This window comes from Neltuma alba, unplaced genomic scaffold, assembly GCF_004799145.2.
Source record: "Neltuma alba isolate B1F8T4 unplaced genomic scaffold, ASM479914v2 tig00012532_pilon, whole genome shotgun sequence".
NCBI classification, from domain to species: domain Eukaryota; kingdom Viridiplantae; phylum Streptophyta; class Magnoliopsida; order Fabales; family Fabaceae; genus Neltuma; species Neltuma alba.
Genome location: NW_021636997.1, coordinates 79,847 through 98,508, shown reverse-complemented (window position 1 = coordinate 98,508; position 18,662 = coordinate 79,847). Strand labels below are relative to the sequence as shown.

At 38.3% G+C, this 18,662-nt stretch overlaps 2 protein-coding genes and 1 pseudogene across 6 annotated transcripts; 2 read left to right on the top strand and 1 right to left on the bottom strand.

Moving 5' to 3' along the window:
- The first annotated feature begins 30 nt into the window (after window positions 1-30).
- Window positions 31-1,908, top strand: LOC114728306 (uncharacterized). The gene is made up of 4 exons (XM_028915192.1): window positions 31-269; window positions 395-588; window positions 1,505-1,618; window positions 1,711-1,908. The coding sequence occupies exons 1-4, from the start codon at window positions 31-33 to the stop codon at window positions 1,725-1,727; spliced, it is 564 nt and encodes a 187-aa protein (XP_028771025.1). The 3' UTR covers window positions 1,728-1,908.
- Window positions 1,909-6,402: 4,494 nt separating this feature from the next.
- On the top strand, window positions 6,403-8,583 carry LOC114728312 (probable glycerol-3-phosphate acyltransferase 3; annotated as a pseudogene).
- Window positions 8,584-12,235: 3,652 nt separating this feature from the next.
- LOC114728302 (long chain acyl-CoA synthetase 1-like) lies at window positions 12,236-17,113 on the bottom strand. Of its 5 annotated transcripts, none has more exons than XM_028915184.1 (19): window positions 16,861-17,112; window positions 16,629-16,692; window positions 16,454-16,543; window positions 16,297-16,353; window positions 16,157-16,205; window positions 15,904-15,980; window positions 15,765-15,804; window positions 15,591-15,685; window positions 15,142-15,309; window positions 14,746-14,856; window positions 14,161-14,248; window positions 14,011-14,077; window positions 13,839-13,914; window positions 13,593-13,710; window positions 13,183-13,428; window positions 12,961-13,100; window positions 12,681-12,863; window positions 12,428-12,547; window positions 12,236-12,333 (listed from the first exon to the last, which is right to left on the bottom strand). In XM_028915184.1, exons 1-19 carry the CDS (start codon window positions 17,004-17,006, stop codon window positions 12,283-12,285), a joined length of 1,986 nt encoding a protein of 661 aa, XP_028771017.1. In that variant the 5' UTR covers window positions 17,007-17,112; the 3' UTR covers window positions 12,236-12,282. The 5 variants fall into 5 exon arrangements, with proteins under 5 accessions (XP_028771017.1, XP_028771018.1, XP_028771020.1 ...); XM_028915185.1 differs by having other exon boundaries at window positions 16,629-16,721; window positions 16,861-16,975; XM_028915187.1 differs by having other exon boundaries at window positions 16,629-16,781; window positions 16,861-16,935.
- Window positions 17,114-18,662: the final 1,549 nt, after the last annotated feature.

The window sequence follows — 18,662 nt, the reverse complement described above, 5'->3', positions numbered from 1 at the left end:
TTCTGTTTTGATGAAATTGATTGACATCAGATGGATCAAACCGTTTCAAGAGAGAAAGACTTAGAATATGATCTTGAAAGTGGTGGGAATACTAGTGAGAGGAGGGGAAAGCAGGACCTTGATTGCAGTGAAAAACGATGGAAGAATTTATTTAGTTGGACATGGAATAGGCTTCCGAACTTTGATGGTTCCAAAAAGCATGAAAGTGGGGTTGAAACATGTAGCAGTTCGTCAAAATCAGCTGATGTTATGGATGATGGTGTACCACTGCATCATGTAGATGCATGTTTAGAAGATGTACATAAGAAACTGCCTCATGTAAAGAATAATAATGGCAAAGAAAAGAAAAAGAAGACTAACGCAAAGCCTCCTAAGCCCCCACGACCACCTAAAGGCCATTGCTGGATGCTGCTGATAAGAAGCTTGTGCAGGACATTGCCGAGATTGCCTTGAGGAAGCGTGAAAGGATTAAGAAAATGAAGGCTACAAGGAAGATGAAGGCAAGAAAGGCATCATCATCATCATCATATGCTGGTCTTTCTGCCATGGTCATCACTATTTTCTTTTTTGCCATCATTATAATCCAAGGTAAATTTAGGGTTCTTTTATTGAGATTGACTTCCTTGCACTGCTACCTACCTAAACTTTCATCCCAAATTTGGTTTGTGTCAAACATGGCATCACTTGAACCGGACCGCTGAAGTTGTTTCTCTATAACTGCTGAATCATGATCTCTCTTGGTTTCATAAATAGGACTTTGGCCTTGCTGTAGCTTTATTCTTCTGCATGATGGATGCTAAGATGCTCAAATCTGACATCCCAGTGGATCATAATGATGATGCTTGTGTGACATTCTGTTCAGATTGAGTATATAGTATAATAAAGGCTTTTTGCCAGTGTTCCCTGATGGTCCAATCCTAGGATGTCACTTTACCTCCAACATGAAACCAGATACATGTAACATAATATAGATATTTGCGATAAGCATGTAGAATGGTGTATGAATTTGTTTACTTACTGAATATTGATCAAACATCCTGAGAGATTGAAAGCACGACTTGGAGCAAGTTTCTGTTGGTAATCTTTCATTCTATTGGAAAATGTCCATTTCCTATATTACCTCTGTTCTTAAAGAGCACAACATTCACTGCACAAATATTACTAGGCCGTGCTAATTTCGTTTTGTTGTTTCGTTCAAAGCACACTGCATGGGCACACATGAAGATATTTGGAATGGACAGTCCCCTGTAACATATTTAACTTTTGAACTAAGTTTAGAATTATAGCCTATTTCACTTCCTTGGTGTTATGGTGCTCTTTGCACAATGTTTTGAGCTCATTTAAAAGCTTTGAAGAGAATCCGGTTTTGGTTGAAACTTAAACTCCGCTTTGGTGCATCTCTAGTGAAATAGTTTGTGTTCATGAAATAACTTTCAAGAGACTCTGTACGCGCATACGGTGTTCTGCATGTTTATTAGATACTCTTGTTACTGAGAGTTTGCAGGAATAAGATCAGGACGTGGCGCTGCTGTTGGAGTAATGGCTTCACCCGAGCCGAGCATTGCAGCAGATGAAGGTTTAATTTCTGTCCGTTTTTCCAAGAACTTCACCCACGAAGGTGATGCACCTTGCTCTCATTGTCCAACTCTGTATTCTTTTGCCATTATTGCTGCAATCTGATTGTTTTTCAACTTGCGTGTGTTAATGCAGTTGTGCAGGGTACATGACACCGACACTGTGAAGACGATTTCCGCTACATTTAGGCTGCTCCAAGTAGTTTTGGATCATTTATTTTTTCTTGTACAGCCCCTTGGATGGTCTAAAGTTTGCTAGTAGACTGAGATGGCTCAGTTAATACAAGTCATGCACCGATTTACTACGTTTCTATCGAATTTTAGTGATGTAGCATATGGAGGCCACTCCACCAATGGTAGCGAGAATTTAGAACGCTTTTCCCCCTGCAAAAAAAAGGGCTTAATTAGTAGTTATCTAAAAATAATAATAATAATAATAATAAAAGCGGTATATGCAAAGCCTTTTTTTTTTTTTGGTGGGGTTTTTGGGTGAAAGAAGCAGTCTTGCAGTGCCGATATGCCAAGTTGCCAACAATGAAATTTACTCTTTATTATTATTTTTATTATTTAGTGGATTAGCGAATTCCCCACCGCTCCTCGTCCCGGGTTGGCGGGCTCTAGGGTCGGCTTTCGATCCAACTGTCGTAGCCATAGGGAAATGTCGGTGGAGCGCCTAACCTTACGAAACAATAGAAAGGGAGTTTGGCCAAACTCCAATGAGGGTGAAAATTGGCCCCAAGTCCTAACCCCCCGAAAATCTGTGCATTTGATGTGCAGAACGAATTTAAATAAAGACATAATGTACAGTAAAAAACAATTTTATATACTATTTTTAGTTCTAATTATAAAAGCTAATTGACTAATTTGAAGAGATTAAAAAAAGAAGTTAGGTTAGTTATTTGTAATAAATAGGTGTTGTCTTTCTTAAAATATCTTTGCTAATTAAGTGTGTTAGTTAAAATTATCATTGTTAGAAAGACTACTTTTAAAAAATATATAAATATAAAAGACAAAATGGATTGATGTCTTATATTTAGGATCAAAGTAAAAGTTAAATAAAGTCTTATATTAAAAACCGGAGGTAGTATTAAGATACTCCTCCAGTCCTTAATATAAGACCCATTTAACTAATTTGATTAGATTAAGAAAGTTAGGTAAATTAGTTAATTATAAGAAATGTGACACGTTTTTTTCTAAAATACTACCTCGGCCCTCATTATAAGAGTCAGTTGACTAATTTGAGGAGATTAAGGAAGTAAGTTGAGTTAGTTATTTGTCTTAAATATGTGTTGTCTTTCCTAAAATATCATTGCTAATCAAGTGTATTGACTAGAACTATCATTGTTAGAAGAGCAACTTTAGAAAAAAAATATAAATATAAGAGACAAAATGGATTGGGATCTTATATTTATGACCAAAATAAAAGTTAAACAGGGCCTTATATTAAAGACCGAAGGTATTACCATAATCATCTTTTTTAATACCACATCTTCTTCTTCTACTTGATTATGGTTGAGGACGTATCTACACGGGTAATTTAGAAAAAAAATTGATAAATATGAGAAATATATCTTATATTTAGGACCAAAACTAACTCAATAATTAGGTTCTATATTAAGGACCAGAGGAGTATCTTTTATACAGCAGATAAACAAGTAACACTCCTCTGATCTTTAGAGAGGCGATTTTTTTTAATAAGTCACATTATTAATTTTTTAATAAATATTGTATTTTTTATTTATTGTTGGGTAGATTTTGTTTTCATAGAATATAATATATACTAAATAAAGTTAATGTTGAAAAGTTGTTAAATTTTAAAACAGAATTAAAAAAAAATTTAATTATGATGAAATATATATGTTGATAATGAATTATAGATAACATGAAAGAGTATTCATCACATGTGTATATACGCACGACGCCGAATATAATTGGTATTATAAAATGAATAAATGAGAATGGGAAGATAACGTGATGCATGGCAAAACCGAAGGGAATTGAAGGCTGGCATTGGGTGCCCAGAAAAGCAGGGGCAGCCGAACCGCCGGAGAAGGAGGAGGCATCTGAGTGTGAATGTGTGATGGCACTTTGAGGATTTGGTCTTCTCCAACCAACTGGAAGATGGGCACCGCGGCTTCTGCTTATGCACTGATGATTAGTTAATTTTACACCTCACGTCACCCAACTTGCCCCAGTTTGAAAATCCATTCTCTTATGGGAATGTGTGGTCCCCTAAGCCCGGATGCAATTTGGAGGGAGGGATGGATGAATATGGAGTGAAACGAGTGCAGGGTTTTGGAAGTGGAGACCGGTGTTTGCAGCGCACGCAAGGAGATATATGTGTATGTACTCTTCTAGTCTTATTTATAAGATATTTTTAGTATGTTTCACACAAACCTAAAAAAAACCTTAAATTTTATTAATTTTTATTTAAAATTTAATAACTCTCTAATTTTATCCTATTTAATATGCATTATACTTCATATAAATAAAGTCAACACAATAATAAATGAGGGGTAAAATTGTACATCTATATAATAAATTTTCTCTCAGTGTCTTATAAACAGGACCAAAAAATACTTTATGTTTCTGTTTTATAAATAGGACAAAAAAAGTACGTATGAACATGGAAAAGTCAAAAGGCACAGGTCGGCTTGAGGGAGAGGCTCTCGATCCCCCTGAATCGTCCACATTCAGAGAAGATGTTTCTTTTCATGCGCACTTAAAACAGGACACTCCCTCCCCTCCTCTTCACGTTCATCCTACGTATCACTATTTCCCCATTCGCCCAATTCTGCGTAATCCACTCATCCCACGAACAACTCATCCCTCCGCCCATCCATTCTTATCTGACCTGCATGTTTCCCAAATTCCCCCTCACTTCATATTTCCATCATATTTTTTTCATCATCAATTAATATGTCTTCAGGACTATCATCATGGGACTCGGTTTAATATCCTGCTAAAATAACAACTCTATCTTCACTTTGACGCGCAGAAAAACTTAATTTTATCTGAGGATAATCATTTTGCGCCATTCATCGATTTCAGTGCCGTTCGGGACATGCCACATCCTACTCAAGCACGCGGCCACCTAAATTTGATGGGTCAGGTCAACAAGAGGCGCTCCCTTCGTCCTATATAACCCATAAATGCATAAACAGCTCTACCTCTTTCTCTTTTGTTCCAAAGGCTTTGAAACAATTGAAAGCCGCCGTGAGAGGAGTTTTTTTTTGGTGGGGGTAGAATCAACCACAAAAGTCATTTCTAAATATAAATAATCAAAACGCCACGCACAGCTAGGACGCGAAACTGATAAATACTCTGAATCAACACAGAGGCTGCTACTCAAGCAAGAAGACAGAACCAGAGCGAGTGGCTTGTTCGTGCTGAGACTGTATGCTGAGATCGGCGGTGATAATAGATGGCGGCGTGCAAATGTCCAGTTCCACTGTCAATAATTTAGGAATAATGAGCATGATGATGTTATATACATAGAGCGAGCAAGCTGATTAAGGATGATTTATTATGGGCTGGATAGGTTCAATAAACCCCCGTAGGGTCTCGAGAGGTTCCTCAGCTCGAAAATCATCCGAGTCTTACCAAGTCAAACATTAGCGCTTGGTCCGACTCCGACTCAAAGCACTATTCATGTTCATCACATACATGTATCAATGGTGTTGAATTCTGATCGCAAGGAAAGTGAAAGACTTTGACGGTGCTGACCCACGAAGCGCTCACTGTCTCATAGTATGACTTGGCCCATTATTACTAGCAGATAAACATGCTTTTGGAATAAATAATCTGGGAGGGGCAGTAGGTGGAGGCTTTAATGAGAAATGACCCCTCGGATTCATCAACCTCAGGTCACAATGGGCCGTCCCGTTTTAATGTTTATGTGAGCCCCGAAAGCTATATTATTATGCACTTTTCATTTATTTCTCACTAGGCTCCATCACATTTACGCCTCCTGCCCCTTTCTTCCTAAAAATATCTTCATCATGTCCCTGGTATTCAACTATCCTGGAAATCTGCCATATGAGGGGGGCGAGAGAGAGAAGAAGAGGAAGAAAAGGGTTGGTGATGGCCATTTAATTTATTCTTGCATTTTCTTCCCTTGGCAGCCCGCCTATCCCCGCCTTGAGTCTTCTTTCTCACGAGTCAACATTATTAGTCAACATTAAGACGACGTGCGTTTTTGTGTGTATGTTCATCTGATCGCAAGTTCACGTACGACAATTTATAAATAAGTCTACATTAAAAAGATAATCTGTATATTCTATTTTGAGAATTTTAGGATTCAGAAAAATGAGAATTACTCCCATTAGAGTTGTGAAAATGCGGAGTTCAGATGCAACACGATGCCCACTGAAAGAAACTGGAAATACAAAAGCAAAACACACGTCGTTTAGTAATTAGGGGCCTCATGAGAGGCGCGTACTTGCGCCCCTCGGGGATCCCGTCTGTCTTACGGCTTTCATGGGTGACCCCAGACGCGAGTAATAATCATAACGGATGAGGGATCCAAGTCAACACGAGCGTGTACGAGTATACTATTTTACGGTTCTGACCCCATGCCCCAGAAACGACAAGCGTGACGCCCAAACCTCAGGGTAATCCTCTTGGAATTTGGAAGTCATAAATCAACCAAGAAAGAAAAAGTTAGATTTGCATGGCAATCATACGCTGGCTAATGGGATCTAACGTCTCCACAAACAAGATGCCATTGTTGTAATAATAAAGTTCTTCTAAGGGCGTTGATGGACCAGCAGCCATATAAATACGTTGGTTCCGTTCGGAAACCTGACTCCCCTGCCTTTCGTAACCACCGTATCGAAGTATATCTACATGGCCAAGATATTCAGACCGTTCTTCTTCAGAGCTCCATTCTTCTTTTGGTACCGTTTTCTTCTCAAGCAACTCAAGAACCTCGTTGGCATCCCCAAAAATATTGGCAATACCTTCGGAACCCAGTTTAAATACCAAAAGTATTCCTCTCTGGCTTATAGATCAGACCTCGACGACCATACTTTAATCTTTGATGTGGAAGGAACTCTGTTGAGATCTCCTTCTCTGTTCCCTTACTTTGTGCTCGTGGCTTTCGAAGCTGGTGATCTCTTTAGAGCCACTTTTCTCCTTGTGTCATATCCTCTGGTTTGTTTGGTGGGAGACCGAATGGGGATACAAATAATGGTTATGATAAGCTTCTTTGGGATCAAAGCAGAAAGCTTCAGAGCGGGAAGGGCTGTTCTGCCAAAGTTCTTGCTGGAAAACGTTGGGTCCGAAATCATCGAAGTGCTGAGCCGGGGTGGAAAGAAAGTGGGCGTCAGTAATTTACCCCAGGTAATGGTGGAAAGTTTCTTGAGAGAGTATTTGAAGGTCGATTTTGTAGTAGGCAGAGAGCTCAAAGTGTTTTGCGGCTACTACGTGGGGTTGATGGAGCCCAGAAACTCCAAACATGCTCCGGAAAAGGTTCTAGAAGAGAGAGGATGTTCTGATGCCATTGGCATCACAACCTTCAATAGGATCCTTGACCATGACTTGTTCTCCCAGTGCAGGGTTCGTTTCTGTACGATCTTCATTTTATTTTCCTTTTCGCCACTTGAAGGTTCATGCAGTAAATCTTTTCAGGCCGCAGTATTACCATGTGTCCGTTCTTTACTGTCAAAGTAAAAGGTTAGTAGTTGTCGTCTTCTGAAACTCATAGGTTGTCTGTCTTTTATTAACAGGAAATATACTTGGTGACCGAAGCTGACAAGAGAGGCTGGCAAAAGCTAGCGAGGGAGAAATACCCCGGAGCGTTGATCTTCCACGACAGTAGATTGGCCGTGGGACCCACCCCTCTCGAGGGCGTAGCCATATTGATGTGGCTTCCGTATTCGATAATTCTCGCGATTGTCAGGATTATCGTGACGCTGTCCCTCCCGCACAGCATCTCAACTCCTCTGCTCACCTTCTCTGGGCTGCGTCTCACGGCGTCATTGCCCACGAACTCGGCCCAGATGTCCTCCAAAAGCGAAGGCCGTCTTTATGTGTGCAACCACAGAACTCTGCTAGATCCTCTCTACCTGTCTTTTGTGCTCCAGAAGAAGGACTTGATCGCCGTCACGTACAGCTTGAGTAGACTGTCGGAGATATTAGCGCCCATCAAGACGGTGCGTTTAACGAGGAACAGGGATCAGGATGCGAACATGATGAAGGAGTTGGTAAAGCAAGGGGACGTAGCAGTGTGCCCGGAGGGGACCACGTGCAGAGAGCCGTATTTATTGAGATTCAGTCCTCTGTTCTCAGAAATCTGCGACGAAATAACACCCGTTGCTATTGATAGTCACGTCAGCATGTTCCACGGTACAACCGCAGGAGGATTTAAGTGGCTAGACCCGGTTTTCTTTCTCATGAACCCGTCCCCAGTTTACTCTCTTAAGTTTTTGCAACAGGTCTCTCCGCATCCTTTACCTCTGGCGGTGACGAGGATCCGAGATTCCAGGTCGCTAATCACGTGCAGTCTCAGATTGGGGAGGCTCTGGGTTTTGAGTGCACCAAACTCACCAGAAAAGACAAGTACTTGTTGTTGGCCGGTAATGAAGGCCTCGTTTCTAACCCAACCAGGCGGTAAATGGCTGGTACTCGTGGGGACAGGGAATTAATGATAAAACATGGGTTTTATTAAAAGGACGCAAAATAAAAGTTGCAAAACAGATTATAGTACACGTAGAAGAAAGACCCTTCCTCTGGTAATCACAGTTATCTGTCATCGTATTTTGTCGGCAAACTGCTCCGAGGGCAGGTCTCTTTCTTTTTTGGTCTCCTACCATTTTCCTCTTGTGCGGCAGCATGGAGCATGATTGGTTCTATTCCATTCCTTCTTGGGGTATTTTTTGCCCTTATCTTACAATTAATGTACGTAGCTATCCACCGTGCAAAACACCCTTTACTTCTTGTACGTGCTTTTTTCTTGTCAAGCACAGTACAGATACAAAACAGGAGCCCCGCTGTGCCGCTCATCTCTTACATTACCTCTTTTCCTTTTTTTCCCTCTCTAATCAGGCTTAATTCAAGAATGCCGCAAAATAGGAGTTGTTTTTTTTTCTCATGTAGGATGAATTCATAATTTTTAAACAATACATGCACATGGATTTCCCTGCAATTAAAAAAAAAAGCAGTGAAAGGCTTATAAGTTGGGGTTATGTAAAAATTTGATGGTCTAATATAGTCCAGTTCAACTTAAATAAACCCGGTTTAGAACAATTGGCACGAAGTAAAACTGGACTTGTTGAGCTCGATTGGATTGGGGACTGACCTCTTAGACCAATTGGTCCAGTCTAGTGTGACCCGAGTTTTTTATTTTTTATTTTTTAAATATTATTTATATAATTTAAATTTGTTTTAATTCTTTTATATAAGTTTTTGGTCAATTTAGATAATAAAGACTTATCTATGAACTTCCTAAGTGATGAGCATTTGTATATATTTTCTTCAATATATGATCTATATTGATAAGGATTAATAAATGAAACATGATATTAGTGGGAAATTAAAAGGGAGTGATCAAATTTGATGAAGTTTTAATCAAAACACGTGTAAAATTTTATATGGTAAGTTGCAGTCTTATCTCTAATTTAAAAAAATTAAAAATTAAAAAGATGATATGGATTGCTTGGACCAAGTCCAATCCAATCCAATCTCATATTGGCATTGGACCAGGCTAGACCGTGTGTTGGTATTGGATTAGACTAGATCTTGAGCTGTCTCTTTTATCTCGAGATCCTTATTAGATTAGATTTTGAGCTGGTAGCAAATTCAGTCCAATCTCATCCATACACACCCATGTTATAAAAACCACGTGCCATGCTTTGTATATATCTGAAGCAACAGCCTGCTGTTTTCTAAACCAGTTGTGTGTATAAAATCACAGGAGAGGGTCAAGAGAGTAGTTTGATACTAATTATTCTAGTCAGGGGATGAGCTAGGTTGAAAATAGAAGCGTCATTAGCTTGGAAATCGTCATTAGCTATGGTACCTATTTACTAATACACTGTTATATCGCGTGTTATTAGATCAAATTAATTCAATTAATTAAACTAAAGTGAAAACTGAAATTCTAAGCTGGACTTTCTCAATGGACACGTGGATCGCGTCATATATATATTTAAATGATTTAATTGAATGTGAATATGAATCCAATATTCATAATTCAACGACATTTAATTAAAATATCTAAAAATATTGCAGTCATGCAATTATGTAACGAGAGAAAAGAACAAGAGTTCAAAAGGAAAAAGAAGCAGGGGAACAAATTGCACGACCGCACGATTTTAAAGAGTCCATGTACGAACTGTAGAGGGAGGAGGGAATACCGCTGCCGGAAGTTCAAACCGACCTTGGACAAGCCTTAGGATACGGACAAAAACTTTGTTTAATCTACGTAACCAATAGAAGAATTTTCAGATTTTTATTTTCCTTTGACTGTATCTTTTTTAAGTTACTTTATGACTCGTCTCTGTTTGGTCCGCGGGTGACGTGTAAAACGGCTCTTTTAAACCAAAGTAGTTCCGTTTTGCTCAAAAAAAAAAAAAAACCAAAGTAGTTCCATGGATTCTTTTGTTTTTTGGACGGAAAGTTGCAATGGTTCAGACAGGCTGCATCCCGATCATGAACAATTAAATGACGCTCCCTCACCCCATAAATTAATTTCAAGAGCTTTGGTATACCCAAAAAAAAAAATCAAAATTCAAGAGCTTTGTAACTAAATTTCGTAAACTCAAAAAGAAAAAGGGCTAAAAATAATAAATAATTTTTAAAAAATTATACTCTTTTATCAAACCCATCTTTAGTCGATTCTGTCGACACGGTGAGATAATGGTTAGGCTCTATTTTATCAAATACTCTAACATAGAGTGTAATAGGGGTGTACTTAATAAATGGCTCATAAATATTTTTTTGGCCAAAATGGCTAATAAATATTGAGTCGTAATTTGCAAAGAGCTTTACATTTAAGAACAAGAGGATGGATGGCAAAAAAAAAAAAAAAAGACAGAAAGAAAAATGTCTTATATTTAGGATTGAAAAGAATGTGGTGTGATTTTTGTCTTGTTTTGTTAACATATACGCGTGTGTATATATATAGATGTGTGTGTGTGTGTGTAAAGCTAATTTAAGCACTTATCGGCAAACTGATGACAACATGATCCTATGTAGCTGCAACCCGGTAAAAGAAGAGAATTCTTAGAATGTACCTCTTTCATTCCTTTTCTTTTTAATTACAAGATAAAGTTTACACATATTACTAAAACTAATCGATGATGACGACTATGTAATTTTTCCAGAAATATCCTTCTTTAAATACTCTACTTTCTCGCATTCTCTCTTTATTAATTAATTAAAATGACTACTTTTCACTGACGTTTTTCAGGAAAGAAAAAAGTATTAATGATTGTCTAAATTTTGGAAATTGTCTAATAAATAAGAATAAGAGCACCAAAAACTCGTAAGCATTTTTTTATAAAAGAAGGAAAGAAATATAATTAATATGAAAAAGATTTTTTTAAATAAAGAAGAATAAAGAGTATACATTGAAAAAAGGAAAAAAAAAAAACGCAGGGATGTGTTGGCATTTGATAGTTCAGATAAGTTATTAACTCGTTGCTGGAGATTTCGTGGACGTGCCGGCGTCATTAGAGATCTTACCTACCTGTTTGAAAAATAGACTTTAGTAAAAATGAGTACATGAATCGTGGAGTTGGAATGAGTATTGCTTATTTTTTCCGTAAAAGAATGTGTTGGGTTCAAAATACAAGTCACCCATAGAGTGTAATTAATATATATTTGGTAGTTTTGTTCTTACAATTAATATTTAAACGTACGGTAATTCCTTATATTTTTCTATCTCAAATACTATTTCATGTAACATGGGTAAAATTGTGAACAGCTTTGAAGTTAACTACCCTTTCTTAGTTATGGTGAATTAATTAAGATGACTATATTATGGACAATTAGGAAGTATTATTATTGTTACGAAGTATTTTGACTATTTGGAGGCCTTGAAATTAATTTGCGGGGGCCTCGAAAATTACAAATCTGGTGGAAACACGTATTTGAAAACAACAACCGAGTGCATTTGAAAGCTCAGGAAAGTGAAAACAGGCACATGCAGGGCGTTTATTCGAGGAGGGGTGGCGGCCAGCTGGAGCTTAATTCATCTGCTTTCGCTGTACTTCCCAGTAAGGGACTTGCAAAAGAGTGCGCGCCCCTCTCATTTAAAAGCCCTCCCACTTGATGGATGCTTCATTTCTCGCCACTGCCCTAAATTTCACGTTCAGTGGGACTACCTCGAGCGCTGTCTACTTTTCTGCTGGAGCACCACCAAGCCAGGATTTTATATTTTCCCATACAGCCAGCAGAAGCCACGGATCAACACGTATTCCCTCTTGCACTTCTCTATATCGTCTCTTTTATTTCTTTCTTGCTTTTTTTCTTTTTAAACATAAACATGCATGCTGGGAATTCTCCAATATTTTATTTTCCATGTGCACCTCTATTTAATGATTTCCCCTCCAACTCCCAAGAAAGATTGTATCCTCATATAGTAACATTTAATTAGGGCTAAATTTCTGGGGAAAACATTTAATTAGGAGCAGAGGGAGTGCCATCTATTCATTGACATACGTAACAGGAACAAACTGATATCTTTGAACTGACGCCTCAGTATTTAATTATGCTTATCTCCCGTCAAACTTCGGTACGCTTCATCTATTTCCACCTGTTACATTCACAATAATTCATCAACCCTCTCTCTCCAACTAACTAATACAAGAGTGAGAAACACAACATGACATTTATATATATATATTTACCTGGTAATACTTAAGCAAATTATTTCTTCTCTTTTTCATTGTTGCTGTCACCAAGTCTCTTTCCACGTCAAATGGACGCGGCTCTAATATTACTCCTTTGATATGTTCAAATCCTTTCAGCTAGTTCCCCACAGACACAAACGTCGAAAAGAAAATGAGAAGGAAACACATTGCCACGCCAGTCTTAAAATGACAGAACTAGTAGTCCATTACTGGTTATGTTACTACTCTCAATGTCAGATGCTGTGGTTACCTTGTTTCTCTCAGCAATAGATTTGAGCTCGGACAGCACGTATTTCTTCAACTGGTCAAGGGAACAGAGTTCAGAAAAAGAAGCCATGTGACCTTTTGAATATGCCCACTTTTTTGTAATTTCTTCATTTGGAACCACTACCGCCACCAAAGCTGACTTGAAGCTATTTCCATAAACCCAGATCTGAATGGAAAAAAGAGGGGGAAATTGATCATAAACTTGTTAGCAGTCCCGGGGCTGAAATCCCTTTCTCAAACAGGAAACATGAAGACATGCTTACATCTTCAACAATGGGAGTGATTCCATAAACATTTTCCAGATACTCAAGTGCAATATACTCTCCTTGAGAGAGTTTTATTAGATTCTTCTTCCTGTCAATAACCTTGATGACACCGTTAGGAAGCATTTCTCCTATGTCCCCTGCAGATATACCAGAGGCGGACAAATCAAACTGCGTGCACATCAATCATAATTCAGTCTGAGGCAAGACATGAATGGCTACCTGTGTGAAACCACCCATCTTTAGAGGCTTCTCTAGTCAACTCGGGATTTTTGTGGTAGCCTGCAAAAACAGATTTGCCTCTCACACATATTTCGCCACATGAAGGACTTCCAAGAGGACTATAGCCCATCTCTGGAACTTCCTCCAACCTCAATTCGCTGTACACATTCACGACACCAGCTGTGCCCATCATGCACATTTCATCAATATAGCAAAGAGTAGCTGATCCACACGTTTCAGTTAATCCTGGATTGACCACCATCAGGGTTACATTGAGTTGCAAAATTATAATGTGCCCTAACAAATCCACGTGTTAATGTACTCTAAATGCTTGATAATTCATATCAGTAAATTGGCCGTGGCTGTTTCACACAAAAGAGAACAAAGGAACAGAAAGTAGAGTCATTTACCATAGCCTTGACATACGAAGGCACAAGAAGTAACACGCAAGAATTCTTCCACCTCAGAGCTCAAGGGTGCACCTCCTGATAATATTAGTCGAATACGCCCACCTAGACGAGCATTGACCTAACCAGGAATTGAGGTTCGTAAGGGGGAAAGGACTAGTACTTTAGAGTTCTAACCCAGATGGTTAAAGCATCAATTATGCAGATTCGACAAAGACAAGCAATGTGGCAAGAGGGTAGATATATAACCTTCCTGAAGGCTAATAGATCTGCTAAAGGTGATGCATTTTTCTGCTTGTACCCTTTGTTCATCCAATAAAGTTTGCTGTATGGCATACATGTAAATTAGGAGAGTTATATCCGCCTACAAACTATGCGTCGAACAAGTGAGCAAGATTCTATGACTCTAACGTCAACTTACTATCTGTAAAGCAAGTCAAAAACTCTTCTCCTCACTGGATTCAGTTCTTCAACTGCTTTCTTGATACCTGAAACACTGATGGGCTTGGCTAAGTTTTATTGAACTGAAACAAAAAGAAGCAACAGATTTTCTCATGATGCGTAATCTTGCCTTCGTGGACTTTTTCAAAAACTCGTGGGACCCCAGCAAAGAGCGTGGGCTTCAACTCCATTAAATCATCCCTCAATGCCTTCAGATCCTGCACTCAAGTGATTCAAGAAATTCGCAAAGATTTTTCAAAGGGATTGGCACTAAATTGTCAAATTCTGAAGCAGATGGGAAACTATGTAGTGTTATAGTGTAGGAAGATTATGAGTTTCTAAGTACAGATGAATCTTGATGAAGGAACTCTACGGTCTTCAAGGGGAGTTTACCACACACATATATCATGATCAACAATCATACCGCAATTCCTGCCAAGAGTCATGGGAGCATAGTCCTGGCACAGTGGCCCGTAACATAAGATTGCTAAAACGTCAAACCATCGCTCTTATTTATTTACCACACTATGCACACACAAACACACTTTCATTTGTGTCATGAAAAGAGGCTTATTACTCTCTCTCGAACAGCAATCACGAGAAATTGTTGCTATCTACATTTTAGCATCTATCTTTCCCGTATCTTACTCTTGTTAACGATATAACCAGGTAACTCCAAACTTCCAGTACCCAAAAAATTCTGAGGTGCACGTACCCCATGGTAGTAGCCAACAGAAGCACCCTTATGGAAAAAGTATTCCTCAATTGTTCGATCAAGGGAATGAGCCAAGGGGAGGAATGATAAATACACATCTTCCTCAGTCATCTATACATAGTGAAATAAATCCGTGAGAAAAAATAGAGGGGAAGGGGTAAGAACCTAATGCAAATAAATTTAACTGCGTAAGATTAATTGATAGAGGTCTTCTCTAAATTTATACTAGTAGATGATTACATTTTTACCCATAACCTACTTGAAAGTGTTATTGCCATACCAAACAAATCACAACGAAAACATCGCAAGTCACCATGGTATTATTTTGAGCACTAAGAAAGAGAGAATAGAAATTATGGCATACTATTTTGCTGGTGGCTCAAGCATTAAGAATACCTTTTCTTCAAATTGTTCCAAGAAAAGATCCATTCCTCTTACAAAAGACGTTATGTTTTCATGTGTTAGAACAACACCCTTAGGGTCTCCACTGGTCCCACTTGTGTACATTATTGTGCAGATGCTTTGAGCTTGAGGTTCTGAAATGCTCGATGGGTTTTCCTTTCCCTGTACGATGCAAAGTTTAGATAAGCCATTGAAGCATGAGAAATTTACATCAATGGGATAAGTAGAACCGTTATAAGATCAAATTACTGCACTATAAGTGGGATCATAACTTAGTTACCGAAATAGTCAATGACATTATGACAAGATATAAAGCTGACCCACAGTTATAGTGCAGATAACAGTATCTGTTTATATGACATGAAGATGTCATGTTACAGAAGTTCATTCCATATCGAGTGCATGAATGATGTTATATGATGTCAAATTCCTTGCAGACCAACCATGTCCAAGAACTCGGCCCATGAATATGGCTTAATTTCAATGGACGCTGCCTTGTCTTTCTCTTCATTTGTCAATGAAGTGAAGCACACCATGGCTGCAATTCCACAAGCACATATTTTAGACGCCTCCTGTTAGCTATGTGGCGGAGAAATGCTGGAAGTAGCTACTTTTACCTTTCAGTTGCTGAGTCGATTTGCAGTCAGGGTTCAAAAGCTACAGGTAAGTGTAGTTATACAGTCAGAACCCCGTTGCCTGTCAAATATGAATTCGTTTGGAAAAGAAAGTTTTTCTTCATAAGAAAGTGATTCTTACTTCTTTAAGCTTCTTATCTTGGACAAAAACAAAATCTACTTCTGCATGATCTATAATAAAGTTTACAGCGCCAGAACCTGCATCAATGTTTAGTTTGTTTCCAATCAATAAATATATCAAAATTGATCATATATGTATATATAAATATATATAAGCACCAGGAGCCTTTTTCAAGATTTAAACATGAATAGAGTCATGCTAGGATCTTTTGGATGGCTACTAATAGCAGAAAAACAATGAAGCAGCAGCTTACCAAGTGTGTCGTAGAGAGGCACACAAACCAAACTGTGGGCGCAACAAGCCTATATGGGCGTAAAATACTCATATAGCATCATGAAAAGAAAAAACATTGACAACTTTAAAAGGACAACGCTTATTAGGGAAGTGCCAAACCTCCATTGCCACAACCCATTGTGGGCAATTAGATCCGTAAACTCCAACTCGAGAGCCCTATCACAGAATTTCCACGAGATACATGGAGAAAATATCTGTGTGAATTCTAACGTACAATATGTGAAACTGACGAGAGAAGCCTCTTGAAAGTACTTACGGGTTCAGCCCCTGATGCTCGCAAAGCAGAGCCAATATGAAGAACTTCATCGTAAACTTCCTTGTATGTCTTCCAGACGTATGGTCCTATCTATTAGACAAGAAGTCAAAATTCAGTGATCACATCTTCTTGACATCGACAATTAAAGAGGAAAAAAACTTGGCTACGCAGATACCTTTCCATCAACAAATTTTCGAAATCCCAGCATCCGGTTTTGAGGATACTTTCTGACTGACACACTACAATCATCCAGGAAGGCGTGGGACTTCTGTCAGTCACCAAATGTCTTAACACAGAAAAACAGAGCAGGAGCCGTTGCCCAAGTGGCCTATTTTAAAGTCATTTACCATACACATGGGCCATCATGTGACAAGGGAAAATGAAGGATTTTGAGGTACTGAAGTTACCTGAAAATATCCCAAGCAGTGCATAGTTCTGGATCCATTGGAGGAAAGCCATTTTTTGATAGGAGATTACGGTATGCTGGTCCAAAGGATGGCTTGCCATTCTCGCCTTCACCTCCTTCCTCAACCTTAGCTGCAAAAGTTTTCATCTTCCTTGTTTGCGAATCCGAACAAGATAAACGCACAGTCGTGGATGAATTACCGTTTACAAAGGTGCTTTATAGCATGCTGGCTCACAGATCCTTGAATTATAAGCCAAGTTGGATTCTAGTTGTAGAGTTTAAAAAGAATAAACTTGAGAGAAAATATCGAGAGTTAATCTGATAAAGTACAAATAGTAGTATCTCAAACATGGAAATAGCAAAATAGAAGCATGGCTGACCCAAGGGTCTCACTGTCAACGTTATGTGCCTTCTAGTATTTCCTAGTATTGCTTCCGGCCCTATATATAAAAACTAGTTGATTAGTTTGAGTAAATTAAAAAAATAAATTAAGTTAGTTATTTATTATAAATAAGTATTGCCTTTTCTAAAATATCCTTGATAATCAAGTTTATTGGCTGGAACTATCATTATGAGAAGGATTATTTTGAAAAAAAGAAAAGAATAAATATGAGAGACAAAGTGAATTGAGATCTTATATTTAGGACCAAAATAAAAATCAAACAAGGTCTTATATTAAGAACTTGAAGAAGTACTCCTCCGGTTTAAGGGTCTTACATTTAGGACCAGAGGAATATTAAATAACACGCAAGTATAGGAAACATGGTTCTGAGCCACCGGATCAAAAAAGAAACAAGCAGCAACGGCAGTTTTGTTCAAAGAATGCAATTTGCGACCACAATAATACTTGAATACACACACACAAAGGTTGAAAGCCCACTGAAAAATCCAAGAGAGCGAAGCATAGCAACCAAATAGGAAGAGTGGTGAGGAAATAAGTAGAGAGCAACTACAACTATAAAGCAACGAAATTCTCTAACTTGATAGTCCACAAGAGAAGCATGTTGGACAAATTAAAAGGGTGAGGCATCAGAATCCCAGCCGGTAGGCATATAGAATATGACAGTGAATGGATCAGAACTAATTCTGTAGTATTATTACAATGAACGCAGGAATCGCAGGGTGTTTAGTATTTATAATACAAGTGGCGTGTAAGCCAACTTGTCTCAGCTCGCCGGCTTGTCGCTTTCACTATACTACTTTCAGTCCTAAATATAAAAGTTAGTTGACTAATTTGAAGAGATTAAAAAAATAAATTAAATTAATTATTTACAATAAATAAATGTTATCTTTCCTAAAATATTATTACTAATCAAATGTATTGGTTAGAACTACTATTATTAGAAGGACTATCTTGGAAAAAAAATATACAAATATGAGAGACAAAGTAGATTGTAGTCTTATATTTAAGATCAAAATAAAAGTCAAACAAGATTTTATATTAAGAATCGGAAGTATTATATCCCAATATATAATCACGCCCAGCCAGCAGACGTGCAAGCTTATAGGCGGACATGCGGAGACGAGTTTCGGCAGTAAGAAGGGAGGCGAGTTTCTGGGCATATCTTATGCTTGTGTGTGGAGATCATGGGACGAAGGTGGAACCCAGGAAGCAACTAAACGCAAGAAGGATGGCGCAGAAGCACAAGTTAACGACCCGAAGATTTAAATGAAGCAGTTGTTGAAGCAGATAATGACATAACTTGCATTTCGCGTGCCGCATGTTTTTCTCCCATTCCTTCTAATTATATAGTATATTTTCCTAAAATATCCTTGTATAACATTAAATCATATACTTTTATA

What these genes read in the sequence shown, in the direction of transcription:
- LOC114728306 (XM_028915192.1), top strand. Translation starts at nt 31, where the DNA reads ATGGATCAAACCGTTTCAAGAGAGAAAGACTTAGAATATGATCTTGAA. An exon ending in ATGGATGATGGTGTACCACT is followed by an intron (nt 270 to 394) that starts GCATCATGTAGA and finishes GACCACCTAAAG; the next exon opens with GCCATTGCTGGATGCTGCTG. An exon ending in TGCCATCATTATAATCCAAG is followed by an intron (nt 589 to 1,504) that starts GTAAATTTAGGG and finishes GAGAGTTTGCAG; the next exon opens with GAATAAGATCAGGACGTGGC.
- LOC114728302 (XM_028915184.1), bottom strand. Translation starts at nt 17,006, where the DNA reads ATGAAAACTTTTGCAGCTAAGGTTGAGGAAGGAGGTGAAGGCGAGAAT. An exon ending in GAAAATTTGTTGATGGAAAG is followed by an intron (nt 16,544 to 16,628) that starts GTATCTGCGTAG and finishes CTTGTCTAATAG; the next exon opens with ATAGGACCATACGTCTGGAA. An exon ending in GGGCCGAGTTCTTGGACATG is followed by an intron (nt 15,310 to 15,590) that starts GTTGGTCTGCAA and finishes TGCATCGTACAG; the next exon opens with GGAAAGGAAAACCCATCGAG.